Consider the following 27,301-nt stretch of genomic DNA (forward strand, 5'->3'; position numbering starts at 1 on the left):
AAGAACAGAACTACAGTATGGAAAGTGGCAATTGTCATTTGTAGATTTCCACTACATGGAAACCCCTATACAAGGGAGCACCCTTGTTTTATGCAGCAAAAGAGTAACAAATTATCAAGGACATATTGTCGCAGATTAGTGGACACCTAATGAAAACCAATGGCACATGTATCATACACATTTTACAATCTGCCTTTTAATTATTACTGTAAGGCATTGTTGGCTTCATATACGGTAAAATAGGTCAGAGGTGTTCTACAGGACTGGGGGGGGGAGGGAGGATTGCATACTATAATTTTAAACATGAGGTGCTAACTTGTAGTGCCATACAGAAAAAAAGAAAATACAGGTGCACACTCTGAGCACTAAGAACACTGCTAATCAGAACAACTATAGTAAACACTACAGCATGACATTAAGAGCAATTGAGGTTCTTAGCACAATTTTTGGCCAAAAATGTGGGCCCACCTACCATGACCAGTTGACCTCGTCAGGTGGGTCCCTAACATCCCCAATACGGACATGGTAAATACATTTATCCAGGTCTTACCCATCATAGTGCCAATTCTAATATGCAGTCAGCAAATGCAAGGGCCCATACTAATTAAAAACACCTAAGGGCAGGCGGGTGAGGTTCCGATTAAAAGTGTTCTTAGTGCTTAGATTGTGCTCCTGCATTTTCTTTTTTTCTGTGTGGTTCTACAGGATCAGCATGAGTAAGCTTGGTGCATCAGGACGATAAGAACAAAAACAAAAAACCCAACTATTCTAAGTTCATGACTTCCATTTACAAAAACTAAGAGGCCGAATAAGGTCGTGAGTCACCAAGGTCTCCTCGCACAAGAGGTACTGTATGCAACTGTATTGGGCAACTGGCTCAAAATTGCACTGTGTAGACCAAATAAAAATAATGCTATTTATAAAAATTTAAGTAACCGACTTCATTACTGGCCATGTTGCGTTGTCAAATATGGTTGAAAGAGGAGCACTACCGGTACCATATCTTAGCCAGTTCGGGCAAAATGGACACTGATCCAGTACCATTGGCCCCAGGACAAGTCGACAACATAATCCATAGCCCGCATTACCCAACTTCAGAAAATTGCGCCTTCTATGGCAGATGCCAACACCACAACCACACCATAGTCCATACCAACCTAGTTTTATTTTACGTGGCCATAGGAGATAAAAGGATCTGATGCCTATTGAACGGAAACAGTTTAAAACCTAAGATACTGTACAGATCACAGTGACGCAAGCACCCTCGGTGGCGGAGATGAGAAAACGGTGCATTCGGTCCAATTTGTAGGTGTCCCAGTCACATGCATTATTAAACAGTCATTAGTGTAACCACCGTACAAAAATGAGACATTTGTAAAAGGCCCCGAAAGAGCATAAAAAACACATTAAGAAAACATCATTTAAAAAAGAGATTGTAAAAACAAAAAAAAACACGGGGAAAAAAACAAACAAAATACAGTCTCTTGTTCTAGTGTTTGTGTGTCAGGATGGATGCGCCGTGGAGAATTGCCTGGTACAGGGCGCACGGAAAATTCACAGTAAGACAAACTCCTCGGTGCTAAGTCTTTTTAATCTTTTCTTCTCATCCTCTGTGAAAAGGTCATTCTCCTCGTAGACCGGAGTGCAGGCAAAATCAAAGTCTTGAGCATGTCCATTTACAAAGGTAAATAAAGGGTAATTCTGCTTGCTAGAAGATTTCAGCACCTGGAACATAAGATACAGTAAATAGATCAAGGAATGGACGAATGAAATGCAAAACGACAGCTTCCCAGCACAAAGGGAGTTGAGCTAAACGTATGCCAAGCGCAAGGTATAACTGTATGGCTAGTGTAGAGCAATACAGCATCATGGGGTCTATTTATAAAGTGGAGAGAGATAAAGTACCAACCAACTAGCTCATAACTGCCATGTTACAGGCTTTGGGGGAGATGTACTAAGCAGTGAAAAAAGAGTGGGAAGTGAGCCAGTGGAGAAGTTGCCCATGGCAACCAATTAGCATTGCCGCAACATTTATAATTTGTATAAAGAGCAGCTGATTGGTAGCCATGGGCAACTTCTCCACTGGCTCACTGCTTAGTACATCTCTCCCTGTGTTTGGAAAAGGACAGGAGCTGACTGGCTGGTACTTTATCTCTGTCCAAGGCTATAGACCTCAGTGTTAGGGGTCTACTTACTAAACACTGGAGAGAGATAAAGTGGAGAAAGAAAGTACCAACCAGATCCTGCAACATGGCAGTTAGGAGCAGATTGGCTGGTACTTTACCTCTCTCCATGGTTTAGTAAATAGATTCCTTTAATATAAACACCCTGTAATGACCTAAAGAAAGCAGCTTTTTTCCCCCCAATATCCAACCTTTCCCAAAAGTAAAATGTCCACTTCCGGGCATCCCATATCAGCCAACGTCTTTCCCGCAGCTTCTCCTGATTTGCAAAATATTGGGCAGGTATTCCACACGGCGCACCATTAGGAATAGCGAGTGAGAGAAGGCTACAGCCAGCCAATCAGGTGCCTTATAGCCTACACCTGTCCTAGTGCTTCATGTCAGAAGCGGAGGGCAGACCCTTCCATCCAGGAAACGGCTGAGGGGCCCCATGAGATAAGGGAGTGGGAGCTTGTCTGATAGGGTGGAGGATTTTCCAAGCAGACAACCTCTCAGTGAGCCATACAAGGTCTACTCCACCTGTTCTATAACCACATATACAGTACCCTCTTATACACCCTCACACACATTATATAAACACACAATATAAATACATACATGTCATAATTAGTAGCTCACTAGAGTGCAGCAAAAATAACCGACGTGTTGGTCCTAGTAACAAAGGTCCTACATTAGGACAGAAACATGGGTATTTTTTTCCTGCTAAAACAAGAATAAATATGTGGGGGTCATTAGTTTTGATTACCAACCAGGGCCATATATGTGTGTAGTTTGTATGTGCACTCCATGTTCGTGTAAGTTCCTCCACACAATTCGACAGATAGCCAATAAGAAGACCCTGTAGTGTGTGCACTTGTGTGATAGGTAATTAAGCACCAACGGTGTAGGGACTAATTTGAATTACTGTACAAATACTTTGGGTATGCAACGTTGTAACCAGTGGTATAATAATAATAATAATTAAAAAGTAATAAGCTATTTTTCAATGTTACAGCTACATAAAAGTGGCCCTTAGTACAGTATCACACAGATCATTCAGGCTGCCCAGATATTACACACATACAGTTATTCTTATTACTCCCCATGTGAGGAAATAAAACAAACAAGAAACAAAACACGAAAGTATGCCAAGTGCACAGTTGTGAAATGAACATGTTTTATTAGGGGAAAATAGCTGAAAAAGTATATTGCAAAAAAAAGCACAGAACTTTTTAAAAGTCCGCAGTGTACAGCGATTCACAGACGCAGAGTGAAGAATTTCTATTTCAATGGCGCCACCTTCTGGTGTAGAACAAAAAGTGCAGCGTGGAGAAACCTAGGTATCCCAATAGGAGGTGTATGATAATGATCACACTGGGTTACCCAGGATCTAGACATTTTTGAGAATATATATATATATATATATATATATATATATATATATATATATATATATATATATATATATATATATATATATATATATATATATATATATATATATATATATATATATATATATTGGAATGCATTGTACTAGACTGTATTTGTCCAATGTGTAAGACTTGTATGTTTAAATTGTAATCACTGATATTGTGATCTAAGTGAGCACCTAATTTTTTGTATTATCGTATTAAAATTATGAATGGAATGAATATTAAATAGATATTATGAAAACGAGTTAGATATGATGCAACTATGTGGTATTGAAAGAAACACAATTGTAATGAGATTGGATACCATTATTAGTATTATATATGAAATTAGCTCTATGTTATAGAAATCGACACTGAGTGGTGCAGTTATTCACTATATGTAAATTTATTGAACACCGTTTATTATTCATTTTTTGGAGTTTGTGATATAATTGCACTTTAAAGTATATGTAGCTGAAATGTTGTTAAATATTCTTTAGGGTTCAAATTTAACAGACCCGGCATACAAACTGAAAAGAGTCTGCAATCAGGTTCATTAACTAGCTGAATACCCTTAAAGGCGTATGCGTTTATGCTTGGTATGTATAAAATTATATGATAAGACACCACACCCGATAGCACCCAGTAAAAATATGTCCGAATATTAAAATTATGGACTTCTAACCAATTAATAATAAGAATTTACTTACCGATAATTCTATTTCTCGGAGTCCGTAGTGGATGCTGGGGTTCCTGAAAGGACCATGGGGAATAGCGGCTCCGCAGGAGACAGGGCACAAAAAAGTAAAGCTTTACTAGGTCAGGTGGTGTGCACTGGCTCCTCCCCCTATGACCCTCCTCCAGACTCCAGTTAGGTACTGTGCCCGGACGAGCATACACAATAAGGGAGGCATTTTGAATCCCGGGTAAGACTCATACCAGCCACACCAATCACACCGTACAACTTGTGATCTAAACCCAGTTAACAGTATGACAACAGAAAGGGCCTCTTAAAGATGGCTCCTTAACAATAACCCGAATTAGTTAACAATAACTATGTACAAGTATTGCAGATAATCCGCACTTGGGATGGGCGCCCAGCATCCACTACGGACTCCGAGAAATAGAATTATCGGTAAGTAAATTCTTATTTTCTCTATCGTCCTAAGTGGATGCTGGGGTTCCTGAAAGGACCATGGGGATTATACCAAAGCTCCCAAACGGGCGGGAGAGTGCGGATGACTCTGCAGCACCGAATGAGAGAACTCCAGGTCCTCCTTTGCCAGGGTATCAAATTTGTAAAATTTTACAAACGTGTTCTCCCCCGACCACGTAGCTGCTCGGCAGAGTTGTAATGCCGAGACCCCTCGGGCAGCCGCCCAAGATGAGCCCACCTTCCTTGTGGAGTGGGCTTTTACAGTTTTAGGCTGTGGCAGGCCTGCCACAGAATGTGCAAGTTGAATTGTGTTACAAATCCAACGAGCAATCGACTGCTTAGAAGCAGGTGCGCCCAACTTGTTGGGTGCATACAATATAAACAGCGAGTCAGATTTTCTGACTCCAGCCGTCCTTGCAATGTATATTTTTAAGGCTCTGACAACGTCCAACAACTTGGAGTCCTCCAAGTCGCTAGTGGCCGCAGGCACCACAATAGGTTGGTTCAGATGAAATGCTGATACCACTTTAGGGAGAAAATGCGGACGAGTCCGCAGTTCTGCCCTATCCGAATGGAAGATTAGATAAGGACTTTTATAAGATAAAGCCGCCAATTCAGATACTCTCCTGGCAGAGGCCAGGGCTAGTAACATAGTCACTTTCAATGTGAGATATTTCAAATCCACCTTTTTCAATGGTTCAAACCAATGGGATTTGAGGAAATCTAAAACTACATTTAGATCCCACGGTGCCACCGGAGGCACCACAGGAGGCTGTATATGCAGTACTCCCTTGACAAAAGTCTGGACCTCAGGGACAGAGGCCAATTCTTTTTGGAAGAATATTGACAGGGCCGAAATTTGAACCTTAATGGATCCCAATTTGAGACCCATAGATAATCCTGATTGCAGGAAATGTAGGAAACGACCCAGTTGGAATTCCTCCGTCGGAACCCTCCGATCCTCGCACCACGCTACATATTTTCGCCAAATGCGGTGATAATGTTTCACGGTGACTTCCTTCCGTGCCTTAATCAAGGTAGGAATGACTTCTTCTGGAATGCCTTTCCCTTTTAGGATCTGGCGTTCAACCGCCATGCCGTCAAACGCAGCCGCGGTAAGTCTTGAAAAAGACAGGGACCCTGCTGTAGCAGGTCCCTTCTCAGAGGTAGAGGCCACGGTTCGTCCGTGAGCATCTCTTGAAGTTCCGGATACCAAGTCCTTCTCGGCCAATCCGGAACCACTAGTATTGTTCTTACTCTTCTTTGCCGTATGATCTTCAATACCTTTGGTATGAGCGGCAGAGGAGGAAACACATACACTGACTGGTACACCCAAGGAGTTACCAGTGCGTCCACAGCTATTGCCTGTGGATCTCTTGACCTGGCGCAATATTTGTCCAGTTTCTTGTTGAGGCGAGACGCCATCATGTCTACAATTAGTCTTTCCCAACGGTCTATTAACATGTTGAAGACTTCTGGATGTAGACCCCACTCTCCCGGATGAAGATCGTGTCTGCTGAGGAAGTCTGCTTCCCAGTTGTCCACGCCCGGGATGAACACTGCTGACAGTGCTATCACGTGATTCTCCGCCCAGCGAAGAATCTTGGCAGCTTCTGCCATTGCACTCCTGCTTCTTGTGCCGCCCTGCCTGTTTACATGGGCGACCGCCGTGATGTTGTCCGACTGAATCAACACCGGCTTTCCTTGCAGGAGAAGTTCCGCCTGGCTTAGAGCATTGTAGATTGCTCTTAGTTCCAGAATGTTTATGTGAAGAGACTTTTCCAGACTCGTCCATACTCCCTGGAAGTTTCTTCCTTGTGTGACTGCTCCCCAGCCTCTCAGGCTGGCGTCCGTGGTCACCAGGATCCAATCCTGAATGCCGAATCTGCGGCCTTCTAATAGGTGAGCCTTCTGCAACCACCACAGAAGTGACACCCTTGTCTTTGGTGACATGGTTATTCGCAGGTGCATCTGCAGATGCGACCCTGACCATTTGTCCAACAGATCCCTTTGGAATATTCTTGCATGGAATCTGCCGAATGGAATTGCTTCGTAAGAAGCCACCATTTTTCCCAGGACTCTTGTGCATTGATGTACTGACACTTTTCCTGGTTTTAGGAGGTTCCTGACCAGATCGGATAACTCCTTGGCTTTTTCCTCTGGAAGGAAAACCTTTTTCTGAACCGTGTCCAGAATCATTCCTAGGAACAGCAGACGAGTTGTCGGGATTAAATGGGATTTTGGAATATTCAGAATCCACCCGTGTTGTCTTAGCACCTCTTGAGATAGTGCTAAAGCTGTCTCCAGCTGTTCTCTGGACCTTGCCCTTATTAGGAGATCGTCCAAGTATGGGATAACTAATACGCCTTTTCTTCGAAGAAGAATCATCATCTCGGCCATTACCTTGGTAAAGACCCGAGGCGCCGTGGACAATCCGAACGGCAGCGTCTGAAACTGATAGTGACAGTTTTGAACAATGAACCTGAGGTACCCCTGGTGTGCGGGGTAAATCGGAACGTGTAGATACGCATCCTTGATGTCCAAGGATACCATAAAGTCCCCTTCTTCCAGGTTCGCTATCACTGCTCTGAGTGACTCCATCTTGAACTTGAACTTTTTTATGTAGAGGTTCAAGGACTTCAGATTTAGAATAGGCCTTACCGAGCCATCCGGCTTCGGTACCACAAATAGAGTGGAATAATACCCCTTTCCTTGTTGTAATAGGGGTACTTTGACTATCACCTGCTGAGCGTACAGCTTGTGAATGGCTTCCAACACCCTCTCCCTTTCGGAAGAGACGGTTGGTAAGGCAGACTTCAGGAAACGATGAGGAGGATCCGTCTCTAATTCCAACCTGTACCCCTGAGATATTATCTGCAGGATCCAGGGGTCTACCTGCGAGTGAGCCCACTGCGCGCTGTAATTTTTGAGACGGCCCCCCACTGTCCCCGAGTCCGCTTGAGAGGCCCCAGCGTCATGCTGAGGTTTTTGCAGGAGCCGGGGAGGGCTTCTGTTCCTGGGAAGGAGCTGCCTGTTGGTGTCTCTTCCCTCTTCCTCTGCCTCGTGGCAGGTACGACAAGCCCTTTGCTCTCTTATTTTTGTAGGAGCGAAAAGGCTGCGGTTGAAAGGTCGGTGCCTTTCTCTGTTGGGGAGTGACTTGAGGTAAAAAAGTGGATTTCCCGGCAGTAGCCGTGGCCACCAAGTCTGATAGACCAACTCCAAATAACTCCTCCCCTTTATACGGCAAAACCTCCATGTGACGTTTTGAATCCGCATCGCCTGTCCACTGTCGTGTCCATAAGGCTCTTCTGGCTGAAATGGACATAGCACTCACCCGAGATGCCAGTGTGCAAATATCCCTCTGTGCATCACGCATATAGATAAATGCATCCTTTATTTGTTCTAACGACAGTAAAACATTGTCCCTATCTAGGGTATCAATATTTTCAATCAGGGATTCTGACCAAACTACTCCAGCACTGCACATCCAGGCAGTTGCTATAGCTGGTCGTAGTATAACACCTGCATGTGTGTATATATTCTTTTGAATAACTTCCATCTTTCTATCTGATGGATCCTTAAGTGCGGCCGTCTCAGGAGAGGGTAACGCCACTTGTTTGGATAAGCGTGTGAGCGCCTTGTCCACCTTAGGGGGTGTTTCCCAGCGCGCCCTAACCTCTGGCGGGAAAGGGTATAATGCCAATAACTTTTTTGAAATTATCAACTTTTTATCAGGAGCAACCCACGCTTCATCACACACGTCATTTAATTCTTCTGATTCAGGAAAAACTGTTTGTAGTTTTTTCACACCATACATAATACCCTGTTTTACGGTATCTGTAGTATCAGCTAAATGTAACGTCTCCTTCATTGCCAAAATCATATAACGTGTGGCCCTACTGGAAAATACGTTTGAATTTCTACCGTCGTCACTGGAATCAGTGCCCGTGTCTGGGTCTGTGTCGACCGACTGAGGCAAAGGGCGTTTTACAGCCCCTGACGGTGTTTGAGGCGCCTGGACAGGCATTAATTGATTGTCCGGCCGCCTCATGTCCTCAACTGACTGTTTAAGGGAAGATAAACCATCACGTAATTCCACAAATAAAGGCATCCATTCTGGTGTCGACCCCCTGGGGGGTGACATCTGCATATTTGGCAATTGCTCCGCCTCCACACCAATATCGTCCTCATACATGTCGACACCACGTACCGACACACACCGCAAACTCACAGGGAATGCTCTAATGAAGACAGGACCCACTAGCCCTTTTGGGGAGACAGAGGGAGAGTCTGCCAGCACACACCACAAAGCGCTATATATACAAGGGATATCCTTATATTAAGTGCTCCCTTATAGCTGCTTTAATATATATATATATATAGCCATTAATGTGCCCCCCCTCTCTGTTTTACCCTGTTTCTGTAGTGCAGTGCAGGGGAGAGACCTGGGAGCCGTTCTGACCAGCGGAGCTGTGACAGAAAATGGCGCCGTGTGCTGAGGAGATAGGCCCCGCCCCTTTTTCGGCGGGTTCTTCTCCCGCTATTTTTCCAGTCAGGCAGGGGTTAAATATCTCCATATAGCCCCTATGGGCTATATGTGAGGTATTTTTAGCCTTGTATAAGGTTTATATTTGCCTCTCAGAGCGCCCCCCCCCAGCGCTCTGCACCCTCAGTGACTGCCCAGTGAAGTGTGCTGAGAGGAAAATGGCGCACAGCTGCAGTGCTGTGCGCTACCTTATGAAGACTGAGGAGTCTTCAGCCGCCGGTTTCCGGACCTCTTCACGCTTCAGCATCTGCAAGGGGGTCGGCGGCGCGGCTCCGGGACCGGACTCCACGGCTGGGCCTGTGTTCGATCCCTCTGGAGCTAATGGTGTCCAGTAGCCAAGCAGCAAATCCACTCTGCATGCAGGTGAGTTTACTACTTTCCCCCTAAGTCCCACGTTGCAGTGATCCTGTTGCCAGCAGGACTCACTGTAAAGAAAAAAACCTAAACTAAACTTTCTCTAAGCAGCTCTTTAGGAGAGCCACCTAGATTGCACCCTTCTCGTTCGGGCACAAAATCTAACTGGAGTCTGGAGGAGGGTCATAGGGGGAGGAGCCAGTGCACACCACCTGACCTAGTAAAGCTTTACTTTTTTGTGCCCTGTCTCCTGCGGAGCCGCTATTCCCCATGGTCCTTTCAGGAACCCCAGCATCCACTTAGGACGATAGAGAAAATATCCATAGGTTTTACCATCCTACAACCATTCTGGGTGAATTATCCATCTCTATTAAAAGTTGGTCCTATATATATGGACTATGGATGTTTTATATCCATGAAGGCTTTTGTTCCTTTTTTTGGTATGTATATATTTCCTTCTCCATTTTCTCCTCCATTTTCCTTCCTTATGTGTATATGCATATATGTGTGTATATAAAAATTATAAAAATTATCCTAGAAATTTTAAAGGACCATCCAATCACCCGTTTTATGTTTAGTGATACCATACAGAAACCCCTGATGAAGTCGTTCTGACGAAACACGTTGGGTCGAATCAGTTACGGTCTCTTATCTAGTTCATCAGTACACCCTACAGAATATACACCTATAAGGGTGAGGGTGTTCTTTAAAGGCTTGAACAGAAAACCTATTGACTGTATCTGGATGTATTTCTTTTAAGAATGTTTATATGAATGTATGGAACCTTTTATTCGTAAAAAAATGTTCATATGAATTTATGTTTTTTTTAATAAAATAAGATTTTACTCACCGGTAAATCTATTTCTCGTAGTCCGTAGTGGATGCTGGGAACTCCGTAAGGACTATGGGGAATAGACGGGCTCCGCAGGAGACTGGGCACTCTAAAAGAAAGATTAGGTACTATCTGGTGTGCACTGGCTCCTCCCTCTATGCCCCTCCTCCAGACCTCAGTTAGGATACTGTGCCCGGAAGAGCTGACACAATAAAGAAGGATTTTGAATCCCGGGTAAGACTCATACCAGCCACACCAATCACACCGTATAACTCGTGAAACTATACCCAGTTAACAGTATGAAATATAACTGAGCCTCTCAACAGATGGCTCAACAATAACCCTTTAGTTAGGCAATAACTATATACGAGTATTGCAGACAATCCGCACTTGGGATGGGCGCCCAGCATCCACTACGGACTACGAGAAATAGATTTACCGGTGAGTAAAATCTTATTTTCTCTGACGTCCTAGTGGATGCTGGGAACTTCGTAAGGACCATGGGGATTATACCAAAGCTCCCAAACGGGCGGGAGAGTGCGGATGACTCTGCAGCACCGAATGAGAGAACTCAAGGTCCTCCTCAGCCAGGGTATCAAATTTGTAGAATTTAGCAAACGTGTTTGCCCCTGACCAAGTTGCAGCTCGGCAAAGTTGTAAAGCCGAGACCCCTCGGGCAGCCGCCTGAGATGAGCCCACTTTCCTCGTGGAATAGGCTTTTACTGATTTAGGATGCGGCAATCCAGCCGCAGAATGCGCCAGCTGAATTGTGCTACAAATCCAGCGAGCAATAGTCTGCTTAGAAGCAGGAGCACCTAGTTTATTGGGTGCATACAGGATAAAAAGCGAGTCAGTTTTCCTGACTCCAGCCATCCAGGAAACATAAATTTTCAAGGCCCTGACTACGTCCAGTAACTTGGAATCTTCCAAGTCCCTAGTAGCCGCAGGCACTACATTAGGTTGGTTCAAGTGAAAAGCTGATACCACCTTAGGGAGAAACTAGGGACGAGTCCTCAATTCTGCCCTATCCATATGGAAAATCAGATAAGGGCTTTTACATGACAAAGCCGCCAATTCTGACACACGCCTGGCCGAGCAAAGGCCAATAACATGACCACTTTCCACGTGAGATATTTCAGATCCACAGTTTTAAGTGGCTCAAACCAATGTGATCTCAGGAAACTCAACACCACGTTGAGATCCCAAGGTGCCACAGGAGGCACAAAAGGGGGCTGAACATGTAGCACTCCCTTTACAAATGTCTGAACTTCAGGCAGTGAAGCCAGTTCTTTCTGGAAGAAAATCGACAGAGCCGTAATCTGGACCTTAATGGAACCCAATTTTAGGCCCATAGTCACTCCCGACTGTAGGAAGTGCAGAAAACGACCCAGCTGAAATTCCTCAGTAGGGGCCTTCCTGGCCTCACACCACGCAACATATTTTTGCCAAATACGGTGATAATGGTTTGCGGTTACTTCTTTCCTGGCTTTTATCAGCGTAGGAATGACTTCCTCCGGAATGCCCTTTTCCTTTAGGATCCGGAATTCAACCGCCATGCCGTCAAACGCAGCCGCGGTAAGTCTTGGAACAGACAGGGCCCCTGCTGTAGCAGATCCTGTCTGAGCGGTAGAGGCCATGGGTCCTCTGATATCATTTCTTGAAGTTCTGGGTACCAAGCTCTTCTTGGCCAATCCGGAACCACGAGTATCGTTCTTACTCCTCGCCTTCTTATTATTCTCAGTACCTTTGGTATGAGAGGCAGAGGAGGGAACACATAAACCGACTGGTACACCCACGGTGTCACTAGAGCGTCCACAGCTATCGCCTGAGGATCCCTTGACCTGGCGCAATATCTCTTTAGCTTTTTGTTGAGGCGGGACGCCATCATGTCCACCTGTGGCCTTTCCCAACGGTTTACCAACAGTTGGAAGACTTCTGGATGAAGTCCCCACTCTCCCGGGTGTAGGTCGTGTCTGCTGAGGAAGTCTGCTTCCCAGTTGTCCACTCCCGGAATGAACACTGCTGACAGTGCTAAGACGTGATTTTCCGCCCATCGGAGAATCCTTGTGGCTTCTGCCATCGCCATCCTGCTTATTGTGCCGCCCTGTCGGTTTACATGGGCGACTGCCGTGATGTTGTCTGACTGGATCAGTACCGGCTGGTTTTGAAGCAGGGGCCTTGCCTGACTTAGAGCATTGTAAATGGCCCTCAGTTCCAGAATATTTATGTGTAGGGACGACTCCTGACTTGACCAAAGTCCTTGGAAATTTCTTCCCTGTGTAACTGCCCCCCAGCCTCGAAGGCTGGCATCCGTGGTCACCAGGACCCAGTCCTGTATGCCGAATCTGCGGCCCTCTAGAAGATGAGCATTCTGCAGCCACCACAGCAGAGACACCCTGGTCCTTGGAGACAGGGTTATCAGCCGATGCATCTGAAGATGCGATCCCGACCACTTGTCCAAGAGGTCCCACTGAAAGGTTCTTGCATGGAACCTGCCGAATGGAATTGCTTCGTATGAAGCTACCATTTTTCCGAGGACTCGTGTGCAGTGATGCACCGATACCTGTTTTGGTTTCAGCTGTTCAGAGATGACAGCTCCTTGGCTTTCTCCTGCGGGAGAAACACTTTTTTCTGTTCTGTGTCCAGAACCATCCCCAGGAACAGTAGGCGTGTGGAAGGAACCAGCTGTGACTTTGGAATGTTTAGAATCCATCCGTGCTGTTGTAGCACCTCCCGTGCTACTCCGACCAACTGCTCCTTGGACCTCGCCTTTATAAGGAGATCGTCCAAGTACGGGATAATTAAAACTCCCTTTTTTCGAAGGAGTATCATCATTTCTGCCATTACCTTGGTAAACACCCTCGGTGCCGTGGACAGTCCAAACGGCAGTGTCTGGAATTGGTAATGGCAATCCTGTACCACAAATCTGAGGTACTCCTGGTGAGGATGGTAAATGGGGACATGCAGGTAAGCATCCTTGATGTCCAGGGATACCATGTAATCCCCCTCGTCCAGGCTTGCAATAACCGCCCTGAGCGATTCCATCTTGAACTTGAATTTTTTTATGTATGGTTTCAAGGATTTCAAATTTAAAATGGGTCTCACCGAACCGTCCGGTTTCGGTACCACAAACAGTGTGGAATAGTAACCCCGTCCTTGTTGAAGTAGGGGCACCTTGACTATCACCTGCTGGGAATACAGCTTGTGAATTGCCTCTAGCACAGCCTCCCTGCCCGAGGGAGTTGTCGGCAAGGCAGATTTGAGGAAACGGCAGGGGGGGGGGGGGGCGCCTCGAATTCCAGCTTGTACCCCTGAGATACTACTTGAAGGATCCAGGGATCCACCTGTGAGCGAGCTCACTGATCGCTGAAATTTTTGAGGCGCCCCCCCCACCGTACTTGGCTACGCCTGTGGAGCCCCCGTGTCATGTGGTGGGCTCAGAGGAAGCGGGGGAAGAATTTTGATTCTGGGAACTGGCTGACTGGTGCAGCTTTTTCCCTCTTCCCTTGTCTCTGTGCAGAAAGGAAGCGCCTTTGACCCGCTTGCTTTTCTGAAGCCGAAAGGACTGTACCTGATAATACAGTGCTTTCTTAGGCTGTAAGGAAACCTGAGGTAAAAAAATTTCTTCCCAGCTGTTGCTGTGGATACGAGGTCCCAGAGACCATCCCCAAACAATTCCTCACCCTTATAAGGCAGAATCTCTATGTGCCTTTTTAAAGTCAGCATCACCTGTCCAGTGTCGGGTCTCTAATACCCTCCTGACAGAATGGACATTACATTAATTCTGGATGCCAGCCGGTAAAATATCCCTCTGTGCATCCTTCATATATAAGACGACGTCTTTAATATGCTCTTATGTTAGCAAACTAGTATCCCTGTTTTACAGGGTCACAGACCACGCTGCAGCAGCAATATCTGCAGGTCTCATTCTAGTACCTGAGTGTGTAAATACAGACTTCAGGATAGCCTCCTGCTTTTTATCAACAGGTACCTTCAAAGTGGCCGTATCCTAAGACGGCAGTGCCACCTTTTTTGACAAACGTGTGAGCGCCTTATCCACCCTAGGGGATATCTCCCAGCGTAACTTATCCTCTGGCGGGAAAGGGTACGCCATCAGTAACTTTTTAGAAATTACCAGTTTCTTATCGGGGGAACCCACGCTTTTTCACACACTTCATTCACTCATCTGATGGGGGGAACAAAACACTGCCTGCTTTTTCTCCCCAAACATAAAACCCTTTTTTAGTGGTACTTGGGTTAATGTCAGAAATGTGTAACACATTTTTTATTGCCGGGATCAAGTCACGGATGTTCCTAGTGGATTGTGTATATGTCTCAACCTCGTCGACACTGGAGTCAGACTCCATGTCGACATCTGTGTCTGCCATCTGAGGGAGCGGGCGTTTTTGAGCCCCTGATGGCCTTTGAGACGCCTGGGCAGGCGCGGGCTGAGAAGCCGGCTGTCCCAAGCTGTTACGTCATCCAGCCTTTTATGTAAGGAGTTGACACTGTCGGTTAATACCTTCCACTTATCTATCCACTCTGGTGTCGGCCCCACAGGGGGCGACATCACCTTTGTCGGCATCTGCTCCGTCACCACATAAGCCTCCTCATCAAACATGTCAACACAGCCGTACCGACACACCGCACACACACAGGGAATGCTCTGACTGAGGACAGGACCCCACAAAGCCCTTTGGGGAGACAGAGAGAGAGTATGCCAGCACACACCAGAGCGCTATATAATGTGGGGATTAACACTATAACTGAGTGAATTTTCCCCAATAGCTGCTTGTATATACAATATTGCGCCTAAATTTAGTTCCCCCCTCTCTTTTTAACCCTTTGAGCCTGACAACTACAGGGGAGAGCCAGGGAGCTTCCTTCCAGCGGAGCTGTGAGGGAGAAATGGCGCCAGTGTGCTGAGGGAGATAGCTCCGTCCTTTTTTCGGCTGACTTTTCTCCCGCTTTTTTATGGAATCTGGCAGGGGTATTTATCACATATATAGCCTCTGGAGCTATATATTGTGATTATTTTGCCAGCCAAGGTCTAATTATTGCTGCTCAGGGCGCCCCCCCCCAGCGCCCTGCACCCATCAGTGACCGGAGTGTGAGGTGTACAAGAGGAGCAATGGCGCACAGCTGCAGTGCTGTGCGCTACCTTGGTGAAGACTGAAGTCTTCTGCCGCCGATTTTTCCGGACCTCTTCTAGCTTCTGGCTCTGTAAGGGGGACGGCGGCGCGGCTCCGGGAACGAACATCAAGGACGGGTCCTGCGGTCGATCCCTCTGGAGCTAATGGTGTCCAGTAGCCTAAGAAGCCCAAGCTAGCTGCAAGCAGGTAGGTTCGCTTCTTCTCCCCTTAGTCCCTCGTTGCAGTGAGCCTGTTGCCAGCAGGTCTCACTGTAAAATAAAAAACCTAAAATATACTTTCTTTCTAGGAGCTCAGGAGAGCCCCTAGTGTGCATCCAGCTCGGCCGGGCACAGAAATCTAACTGAGGTCTGGAGGAGGGGCATAGAGGGAGGAGCCAGTGCACACCAGATAGTACCTAATCTTTCTTTTAGAGTGCCCAGTCTCCTGTGGAGCCCGTCTATTCCCCATGGTCCTTACGGAGTTCCCAGCATCCACTAGGACGTCAGAGAAAAACAAATTGGTATCATATCTAATTTAGGCCATTCTGGCCGTCTTTTTGTTCGGGTGTGTTCTTTGGTGTGAGGGTATACTTGCAGGTGATTCCAGTTAGAAGAATCCACATCGTGGAAGAACAGCTACTGGAAATACTAAAATCTGAGTGTTTTGAAGTTATACCAAGTGCAATTGGTTATTGTTTTGTTATATATATATATATATATATACATACTATTATATACAAAGACACAGTGAGTGAGTCAGTACAACAGTTTCCGTTCATATATGAACCCGATTCGGACTTTAATTGAGAAACTGTTTCATCATTTTCCGCTGGGCCCCCAGCACGGAACTGGCTGCGGTTAATCAGTAAGTTTTACCTTTTTATTTGAAATTAGAACACGCGTAGTAACCTGTAACCTTCTTCTTTGGAACATTTCTGCAGTTAAGCATTGTACTTCTTTTTGCAAATAAAGTAGCGTTTATTAGCCTAATTCATAGTCTGTGAGGAGGGGGCTATCAGATCACAAGGTTATGCTAGAACGGTTGTGGATTGCTAGAAGCAGGGGGTAAACCAGCTAACTCCGTGGTATTCTGTGTCGCCAGGCCTGCGCAATTGTGAGAGTGTGCGCTATTAACTGTCACTGACTGCTAGAAAAGGGACGACCAGCTAATTGTGAGGGGGTTTGTCGCAGAGTCTACGCCAGAGGTTCCCAAATGCAGTCCTCAGGGCACCCCAACGGTCCAGGTTTTAAATGTATCCATGCTTGGCCACAGGTGACTTGATTGGTATCTCAGTTAATTTGATTTAACCATCTGTGCTGAGCCATAGATATACCTAAATCCTGGACTGTTGAGGTGCCTTCAGGACCACATTTGTGAAGCTCTGGTCTATGCAATTGTTAAGAGTGTTTAGGGACCGGTGGTCCCTTTGAGTAATCCCCATTGGTGGTGGCAGTTGGAAGTCTAGGTATTCAGATGACCGGCCCTGACCATAGTTAGGGTGCAAACCATCAGGGATGTATACGGAGGCCCTGTGCACCTACCTTCGTCAGTTCATCTACCGCCCTCTCAAAGTCTCCGGCGTTTCGGCAGTAAAATCCAATTGTGCAACTCGGGTCCATTTTTTTGAAAGGCATTTTCTTTGGGGAAGGACAGTGGAATGACTGGGGGAAGACAAAGCATTTAGACTGGTCACAAAAAAAGCACAAAACCCCAAATTGACTGCAACAGTCCACAGAAAGATGCATCAAGGTTCCACCAATATAAAGCATTAGACAAATTCTGGCATACACCATCAGCCTTAAAGGTGTGAAGCCATAAATTCATCATGTGCAGCTAACACATTAGGAGCCCAACAACCTGAAATAAACCTGGCCTAGGTGAGATAAAGGCAGGTACAGAATCAGGGCTACCTTCCTTCCTCCTGCACTGTAGGTCTATTTGGAAGAAGGCTACAGACCTGCTAAGTAAATCCTAGAAACGGTTTTAGGCTGCAAGTAAACACCTGTAATAGGACGTCTATGCAGCGTTCTTCGGCTCATCTTTCCGTAGCGCACTTCATACAGTTTAAAAAAATGACTTTAAATTCCTCACCCTCTGTAATATTAGCTGGAAAGCAATGTTTAAACGTGATAATGTGTGTGATTGTACCTAATTAGATTTGCAAATCTATCTGCGTAGAGCCTGAGCTGTAGTGAAATGTACATTACTCCGCTGGGGTCAATCTATCATTGTCAGCGTTTCACAATGCCCATCTTCCAGAGTCAGCCAGCCAAGGTTCCGGAGGGGAGGGCAGGTACTCAGCCTGCACAGATCTCATACCTCTGGTGCTGTCAGATTAGATGGCAACACTACTTATAAGATATAATTATTACCCATCTCTCCCTAGGGTGTAGTATGGTATGCCGGCGGCCGGGCTCACGGCGACCAGCATACCGGCGCCGGAAGCCCGACTGCCGGCATACCGACAGCGTGGCGAGTGCAAATGAGCCCCCCTATAATGCCTCTCCATACTCTTCAGAGGTGGCATCTGGTTCCACACAGGGGTGGTACAGTACTTGCTATTTAATATACACTTATGGCCTGGAGAGAGAGAGAGAGAGAGAGAGAGAGAGAGAGAGAGAGAGAGAGAGAGAGAGAGAGAGAGAGGACAGAAGGATAGGAAACGGAGTATAGGAAATTTGGATAATTATGGGAAAACAAGTTTTATTTATAACAATTGTGTAGTTATGTGTGTGAGTGTAGGGTCTCCAAAATAATTAGAAAACAGCACACACACTATAATAAATATATATATATATATATGAGTGTGTGTGTGTGTGTGTGTGTGTGTGTGTGTGTGTGTGTGTGTGTGTGTGTATATATATATATATATATATATATATATATATGTGTGTGTGTGTGTGTGTGTATGTGTGTATGTGTGTATGTGTGTGTGTGTGTGTGTGTGTGTGTGTGTGTGTGTGTGTACGTGTATGTACGTATACATACATACATACATACACGATTGTGGCGCTGTAGGGACATTGTTGCGGATATCGCGTGAAAGGTCATTTAGGAAACTGAAGATAATGGGCCAAAACATCTATTCTGTTTAAAGGTATTTTATCGGGAAAGGAAGGGGGGAGATGTATCAAGCCTCGGACTAAGATAAAGTGGAAAAGTTGCCCAAAGCAATTAATCAGCTTCTGTCAATTTAAAGACTGTGCTAGATAAATGCCAGAAACAGATTGGTTGCTTTGGACAACTACTCCACTTTAGCTCTTTCCCAGTCTTGATACATTTCCCCACCCTTAAATCCGCTCTGCGTGTTCTATACTGTACCATAAGATCAAGTAGTTTACTTTCCTGCTTTTAAATCGGATATCTACAAAACACAAATACTTTTGCAATCTTCTGGTAAGGATTACCTCTCAACAACAGCTAGAGTGCCAAAGGTTCTCACATCACATTACCTGGACTGTGCGAAGGGACTGAATGCTATTCTGCATAGCCAGTAATAAAGGAATGGGAGAGTTCTCCTAGCTTAAGGGAATTTAATATACAGTACTGAATATAGAAGAATATAAAATGTAATTTATTTATTTATTAACAGTTTCTTATATAGCGCAGCATATTCCGTTGCGCATATTCCGTTGCGCTTTACAATTAGACCAACAGTAATGGAACAAAACTGGGTAAAAAAAGACAGACAGAGGTAGGAAGGCCCTGCTCGCTAGCTTACAATCTGTAATGCTAATTTTAAAGGATGACGCAAGCAATGCAAAGGTTTGATCATATAAAGACTTAAAACAATGTATGCATATCAATTACACAAGGGAATTTCAGATTTATTTTTCCCCTTCATGAAGCTGATCTAGGATGGGTGCAGAGCAAGCGGCCCGCAAAAAAGTTCATAGACACAGGACAGAAGTATTGCAGCAGTATTCCTGTAACAGGGTTCAATGTTCCCCTGTATCTCGCACTCAATGGCTGACTAACCCCAGCAACTAGACCCGTCATTTGCCAATGAGAGCACTCTGGCAGCCAATCAGAACGTGCGTCACGCTGATTCACTACCAGTCTGCACAACGTCAGGAATTTGTTTTGCAAGAGAAATTAAAATGAAGAATTTTGCAAGTGGGGAGGGGGGAAGTGAAAGTGCTGCCACAGAGCTGGGGGAGGCCACATGTGTAACAGGGACTGCCATCGCCCGCTCGCTATGTGATATGACCACACCCACTACATGGTACAGCCACGCCTCTTACTGCGCAACTCCACTTTGCAACTTATGCGCACTTTTGCATCCTTCAAATCAAAAGCAGGTTTACGCAGAGCCAAGCATCCGCACAGAGACCACCGCCATTAGCCGGAGAGGCTTTATAACGAGATGTAGTCATGTGACCAGCGGTTCCTTTATAACGGTCCTACTAATTTTGCGTCCAATGTTTCGGAACCCAGTTTGGGAAAGGGGGGGGGGGGGGCAGGGGAATTAAGAGGTGGATCAGCGATCATGGTTTAAACTCTGAGAGCAGTACGAGGTGGATAAGATCACTGGATAATTTCAGCTCATAATTAGTATATAAATCAGGCCATGAAAAACGGTGCCAAACCCGCGGCTACGTTACCTCGAGAGGGAAATCCTTTATGCTGACATCGACAAAAGATTGGCAGTAATGGGGATCCATGTAAATCAAACTGTCATCTACAAGGACAAAACAGAAGACAAGTAATTCAAAAAACACTCTATTATTACACCGCTTACAATCCAATTTCTATGCAGGGAGGAAAATCGCAGACAAAGGGCCCTGCCAGCTGAATGATGCAGAGTCTTTTACGGGACAGATTAACTTCTGCATAATCAAATATGCTTGTATAAGCAGCTTTTTTATAAAGTGATGAGTCTGTCATTTAATTTTTGGTGATGAAATTACTTTCACAAACACACAATTATATTCCAGGGTTTGTCTGATGAAAAATGTGCCGGCAGAGGAGAGCCGACGGGGGAGGACATATTACTTGTCATTTTAACATCAACTTACCCCACTTAGGCTGCGCAAATGTAAATATGTAAATATAATCTGCCAGATGATAGCAGCTAGAGCTCTTAAACTTTCATTAGATAGAAGGTAAAATATGCCTTGTTTATGCAGTGCAGGAAATTAAACATGCATTTTGCAGAAACCAATTACTGCAGAGGCTAAATGACAAATGAGTGGACTTTGGTGGGTCCTGATGAATTAATAGAGGACTCTCCGTGCCAGGGTAATTATTCAGGCCGAGAATGGTCATTTACAGACGTGTGTTGGGGTTTTTCTTTTTATGAGGAAAGGAGCCACATAAAAAACATAGATAAAACAATATTATTATTACACACACACACACACACACACACACACACACACACACACACAGCACCAACCTTGGAATCCCACGAAGTAATAGGACTGCTTTGGTTTACCACCAATGATTCCAACACAATACTCAAGGCTCAGAATCCCCTGAGTATAGAAATAAAAGTGACATTTAATTATTATGACACAGAAATTACAGGTCTAAAATTACACACACTTATATTTATTTATTACTAGTTATTTATATAGCGCACACATATTCTGCAGCGCTGTACAGAGAATATTTGGCCATTCACATCAGTCCCTGCCCCAGTGGAGCTTACAATCTATATTCCCTATCACATGTACACACAGACACATTCACGCTAGGGTTAATTTTGTTGGAAGCCAATTAACCTACTGTTAGGCGCCGGGGTCCGCTCGTCGGTGCGGCCCGGCGCCTAGCAACCAGGGACGCCGTACGCGTACAGCCGCCGGCTCCCTGGCAACGCTAGACGCCGGGCGCACTGAGCCGCACGGACCCTAGCAACGGGGACGCCACTGGCGGACCGCGTTCCCCGTTGCTGGGTCCAGTTAAAATGATTGTGCACCTGTTTCCTGGCCGTGCAGCAAGGCAGCTGCACGGCATTTGTGTAATCAGCCCTGTCAGCAGCTGATTGGAGGACTCCTGTTTATATGCACTCTCAGGGCTTCTCACAGACGCCGGTAATAGCTTCCTGCATGCTGTCCTTGTTTGCTGAGAGTCTGTTTCCAGTCTTGCTGTATCCGGTCGTTCCAGTCTCCAGTAGTCCTGTACTCGGAAGTTGTCATCTTGTTCCTGGAGTCCTGACTGATCACCGTTTAACATCCAGTGGTGTTCGTGAGTCGCGGCTTTGCCGTGTGTTGCGGCTTGGCCGCTTTACCATTTATTATTTGTGTTTTGGAGCATTTTGCGGAGGGTTCCGCTTCCACAGGTCCACTCTGGTATCCAGCGGTGCTGGGTAGGAGTATTGGACAAGTGGATTTTGGTTGTCCTTTTCCCTGGCGGTTTTCCGCACATACTTCAGGTTTTGTTAGTCAGCTTGTTGCCCCTGGCCTGTTGTCAGTCAGAGGTCCTCTTGTTATCATCCTGCCTCGGATTTCCCTTTGTCTCTCATTAAGACCGGGGGGCACCGGAGTTGGGCAGACATAATCCGCCCTTCAAACGTGGCTGCCAGGGGCTCAAGAAACCATAGTCTCGCAAGGGATTTCCGATAGCACGGGTGAGACAACAGAGTTAGGGCGCCAGGGGCAACTAGTCTTTCCTGCTCCCGTTACCAGCATTGCATTCCAGCGCTCTGGTCATTGTCATAAGATCTCCTCTGGTCAGGAGTGCTGGGAATCATAACACCTACCAGTATATTTTTGGATTGTGGGAGGAAACCGGAGTACCCGGAGGAAACCCACGCACGTACGGGGAGAATATACAAACTCCACACAGTTAGGGCCATGGTGGGAATCGAACCCATGACCTCAGTGCTGTGAGGCAGTAATTAATGCTAACCATTACACCATCCGTGCTGCCCAATATACATACATACATACATACATACATACATACACACACACACACACACACACACATTACAGTAAAGCAACACAGGGTTAATAGACACAGGTTATAGGAATAACCCAGTTGCAGTCTGGAGCGTACAGGGAATGCTGGGTGTTGTAGTGCACCAAGTTCGGTATGCATGCTATATGCTGCTTATATGGTGGTATTAACAGTGGTGCTCGTATTATACAGAGCGGTGTTGGGTATGGAATCCTGGCGGCTGGGATCCCGGTGGTCAGAATACCAACAGTGGGATCCTGGCTGACAGAATGCCGGCGGGGGGGGGGGGGGGGCAACGCAACTAAGCCCCTTGCAGGCTCGCTGCGCTTGCCACACTGCGGGCTCGGTGGCTCACGTGTCTACCCTCTCTATGGGTGTCGTGGACACCCACAAGTGGGAATAGCCATGGCGCAGCTGTCGGCATTCTCGGCAGTCGGTATTTTGACCGCCGGATCCCGACCATAGGGATAGTGACAACATCCCTACACAGCGGGGTTCCGGTATGAATGGTCGAGCATGCTATGGTCGACAGTCATTAGGTCGACCACTATTGGTCGACATTGACATGGTCGACATGGGCACATGGTCGACACATGAAAGGTCGACACATGAAAAGGTCGACATGATTTTTTTAACTTTTTTTGGTGTCGTTTTTTTGCGTAAAGTGACTGGAAACCCCAATTAGTGCACTGCGTCCCCTCGCATGGCTCGCCATGCTTCAGGCATGGTGCCTTTGCTCCGCTACCGCTTCGCTCGGCACAGATTACCGTTCCAATCGTAGTCCACGTAAATCGTAAAGTATGGAAAAGTTCCCCAAAAGAAAAAAAAAAGTAAAAAAACGCATGTCGACCTTTTCATTAGAGATGAGCGCCTGAAATTTTTCGGGTTTTGTGTTTTGGTTTTGGGTTCGGTTCCGCGGCCGTGTTTTGGGTTCGAACGCGTTTTGGCAAAACCTCACCGAATTTTTTTTGTCGGATTCGGGTGTGTTTTGGATTCGGGTGTTTTTTTCAAAAAACACTAAAAAACAGCTTAAATCATAGAATTTGGGGGTCATTTTGATCCCAAAGTATTATTAACCTCAAAAACCATAATTTACACTCATTTTCAGTCTATTCTGAATACCTCACAATATTATTTTTAGTCCTAAAATTTGCACCGAGGTCGCTGTGCGAGTAAGATAAGCGACCCTAGTGGCCGACACAAACACCGGGCCCATCTAGGAGTGGCACTGCAGTGTCACGCAGGATGTCCCTTCCAAAAAACCCTCCCCAAACAGCACATGACGCAAAGAAAAAAAAGAGGCGCAATGAGGTAGCTGTGTGAGTAAGATTAGCGACCCTAGTGGCCGACACAAACACCGGGCCCATCTAGGAGTGGCACTGCAGTGTCACGCAGGATGGCCCTTCCAAAAAACCCTCCCCAAACAGCACATGACGCAAAGAAAAAAAGAGGCGCAATGAGGTAGCTGTGTGAGTAAGATTAGCGACCCTAGTGGCCGACACAAACACCGGGCCCATCTAGGAGTGGCACTGCAGTGTCACGCAGGATGTCCCTTCCAAAAAACCCTCCCCAAACAGCACGACGCAAAGAAAAAAAGAGGCGCAATGAGGTAGCTGTGCGAGTAAGATTAGCGACCCTAGTGGCCGACACAAACACCGGGCCCATCTAGGAGTGGCACTGCAGTGTCACGCAGGATGTCCCTTCCAAAAAACCCTCCCCAATCAGCACATGATGCAAAGAAAAAGAAAAGAAAAAAGAGGTGCAAGATGGAATTATCCTTGGGCCCTCCCACCCACCCTTATGTTGTATAAACAAAACAGGACATGCACACTTTAACCAACCCATCATTTCAGTGACAGGGTCTGCCACACGACTGTGACTGATATGACGGGTTGGTTTGGACCCCCCCCAAAAAAGAAGCAATTAATCTCTCCTTGCACAAACTGGCTCTACAGAGGCAAGATGTCCACCTCATCTTCACCCTCCGATATATCACCGTGTACATCCCCCTCCTCACAGATTATCAATTCGTCCCCACTGGAATCCACCATCTCAGCTCCCTGTGTACTTTGTGGAGGCAATTGCTGCTGGTCAATGTCTCCGCGGAGGAATTGATTATAATTCATTTTAATGAACATCATCTTCTCCACATTTTCTGGATGTAACCTCGTACGCCGATTGCTGACAAGGTGAGCGGCGGCACTAAACACTCTTTCGGAGTACACACTTGTGGGAGGGCAACTTAGGTAGAATAAAGCCAGTTTGTGCAAGGGCCTCCAAATTGCCTCTTTTTCCTGCCAGTATAAGTACGGACTGTGTGACGTGCCTACTTGGATGCGGTCACTCATATAATCCTCCACCATTCTATCAATGTTGAGAGAATCATATGCAGTGACAGTAGACGACATGTCCGTAATCGTTGTCAGGTCCTTCAGTCCGGACCAGATGTCAGCATCAGCAGTCGCTCCAGACTGCCCTGCATCACCGCCAGCGGGTGGGCTCGGAATTCTGAGCCTTTTCCTCGCACCCCCAGTTGCGGGAGAATGTGAAGGAGGAGATGTTGACAGGTCGCGTTCCGCTTGACTTGACAATTTTGTCACCAGCAGGTCTTTCAACCCCAGCAGACCTGTGTCTGCCGGAAAGAGAGATCCAAGGTAGGCTTTAAATCTAGGATTGAGCACGGTGGCCAAAATGTAGTGCTCTGATTTCAACAGATTGACCACCCGTGAATCCTTGTTAAGCGAATTAAGGGCTGCATCCACAAGTCCCACATGCCTAGCGGAATCGCTCCCTTTTAGCTCCTTCTTCAATGCCTCCAGCTTCTTCTGCAAAAGCCTGATGAGGGGAATGACCTGACTCAGGCTGGCAGTGTCTGAACTGACTTCACGTGTGGCAAGTTCAAAGGGCATCAGAACCTTGCACAACGTTGAAATCATTCTCCACTGCACTTGAGACAGGTGCATTCCACCTACTATATCGTGCTCAATTGTATAGGCTTGAATGGCCTTTTGCTGCTCCTCCAACCTCTGAAGCATATAGAGGGTTGAATTCCACCTCGTTACCACTTCTTGCTTCAGATGATGGCAGGGCAGGTTCAGTAGTTTTTGGTGGTGCTCCAGTCTTCTGTACGTGGTGCCTGTACGCCGAAAGTGTCCCGCAATTTTTCTGGCCACCGACAGCATCTCTTGCACGCCCCTGTCGTTTTTTAAAAAATTCTGCACCACCAAATTCAAGGTATGTGCAAAACATGGGACGTGCTGGAATTTGCCCATATTTAATGCACACACAATATTGCTGGCGTTGTCCGATGCCACAAATCCACAGGAGAGTCCAATTGGGGTAAGCCATTCCGCGATGATCTTCCTCAGTTGCCGTAAGAGGTTTTCAGCTGTGTGCGTATTCTGGAAAGCGGTGATACAAAGCGTAGCCTGCCTAGGAAAGAGTTGGCGTTTGCGAGATGCTGCTACTGGTGCCGCCGCTGCTGTTCTTGCGGCGGGAGTCCATACATCTACCCAGTGGGCTGTCACAGTCATAGTCCTGACCCTGCCCTGCTCCACTTGTCCACATGTCCGTGGTTAAGTGGACATTGGGTACAACTGCATTTTTTAGGACACTGGTGAGTCTTTTTCTGACGTCCGTGTACATTCTCGGTATCGCCTGCCTAGAGAAGTGGAACCTAGATGGTATTTGGTAACGGGGGCACACTGCCTCAATAAATTGTCTAGTTCCCTGTGAACTAACGGCGGATACCGGACGCACGTCTAACACCAACATAGTTGTCAAGGACTCAGTTATCCGCTTTGCAGTAGGATGACTGCTGTGATATTTCATCTTCCTCGCAAAGGACTGTTGAACAGTCAATTGCTTACTGGAAGTAGTACAAGTGGGCTTACGACTTCCCCTCTGGGATGACCATCGACTCCCAGCGGCAACAACAGCAGCGCCAGCAGCAGTAGGCGTTACACGCAAGGATGCATCGGAGGAATCCCAGGCAGGAGAGGACTCGTCAGAATTGCCAGTGACATGGCCTGCAGGACTATTGGCATTCCTGGGGAAGGAGGAAATTGACACTGAGGGAGTTGGTGGGGTGGTTTGCGTGAGCTTGGTTACAAGAGGAAGGGATTTACTGGTCAGTGGACTGCTTCCGCTGTCACCCAAAGTTTTTGAACTTGTCACTGACTTATTATGAATGCGCTGCAGGTGACGTATAAGGGAGGATGTTCCGAGGTGGTTAACGTCCTTACCCCTACTTATTACAGCTTGACAAAGGGAACACACGGCTTGACACCTGTTGTCCGCATTTCTGGTGAAATACCAAAAAAATCAGCTCTTCGGTGTGGAGGTATTTTCACCTGGCATGTCAACGGCCATATTCCTCCCACGGACAACAGGTGTCTCCCCGGGTGCCTGACTTAAACAAACCACCTCACCATCAGAATCCTCCTGGTCAATTTCCTCCCCAGCGCCAGCAACACCCATATCCTCCTCATCCTGGTGTACTTCAACACTGACATCTTCAATCTGACTATCAGGAACTGGACTGCGGGTGCTCCTTCCAGCACTTGCAGGGGGCGTGCAAATGGTGGAAGGCGCATGCTCTTCACGTCCAGTGTTGGGAAGGTCAGGCATCGCAACCGACACAATTGGACTCTCCTTGTGGATTTGGGATTTCGAAGAATGCACAGTTCTTTGCTGTGCTGCTTTTGCCAGCTTGAGTCTTTTCATTTTTCTAGCGAGAGGCTGAGTGCTTCCATCCTCATGTGAAGCTGAACCACTAGCCATGAACATAGGCCAGGGCCTC

General features: G+C 46.4%; 1 protein-coding gene across 2 annotated transcripts in view; it reads right to left on the reverse strand.

Moving 5' to 3' along the window:
- Positions 1–1,146: 1,146 nt before the first annotated feature.
- Positions 1,147–27,301, reverse strand: part of ATG4C (autophagy related 4C cysteine peptidase) — an 85,843-nt gene continuing 59,688 nt past the window's right edge. For both annotated transcript variants that reach the window (XM_063939200.1, XM_063939199.1), the window contains exons 8-11: positions 20,996–21,074; positions 20,202–20,278; positions 17,139–17,258; positions 1,147–1,725 (exon numbers count right to left, since the gene is read on the reverse strand). In XM_063939200.1, the coding sequence (XP_063795270.1) occupies positions 1,555–1,725; positions 17,139–17,258; positions 20,202–20,278; positions 20,996–21,074 (447 nt within the window). In that variant the 3' untranslated portion in view covers positions 1,147–1,554. The remainder of the gene's footprint in view (positions 1,726–17,138; positions 17,259–20,201; positions 20,279–20,995; positions 21,075–27,301) is intronic.

This window comes from Pseudophryne corroboree, chromosome 9, assembly GCF_028390025.1.
Source record: "Pseudophryne corroboree isolate aPseCor3 chromosome 9, aPseCor3.hap2, whole genome shotgun sequence".
Classification (NCBI taxonomy): domain Eukaryota; kingdom Metazoa; phylum Chordata; class Amphibia; order Anura; family Myobatrachidae; genus Pseudophryne; species Pseudophryne corroboree.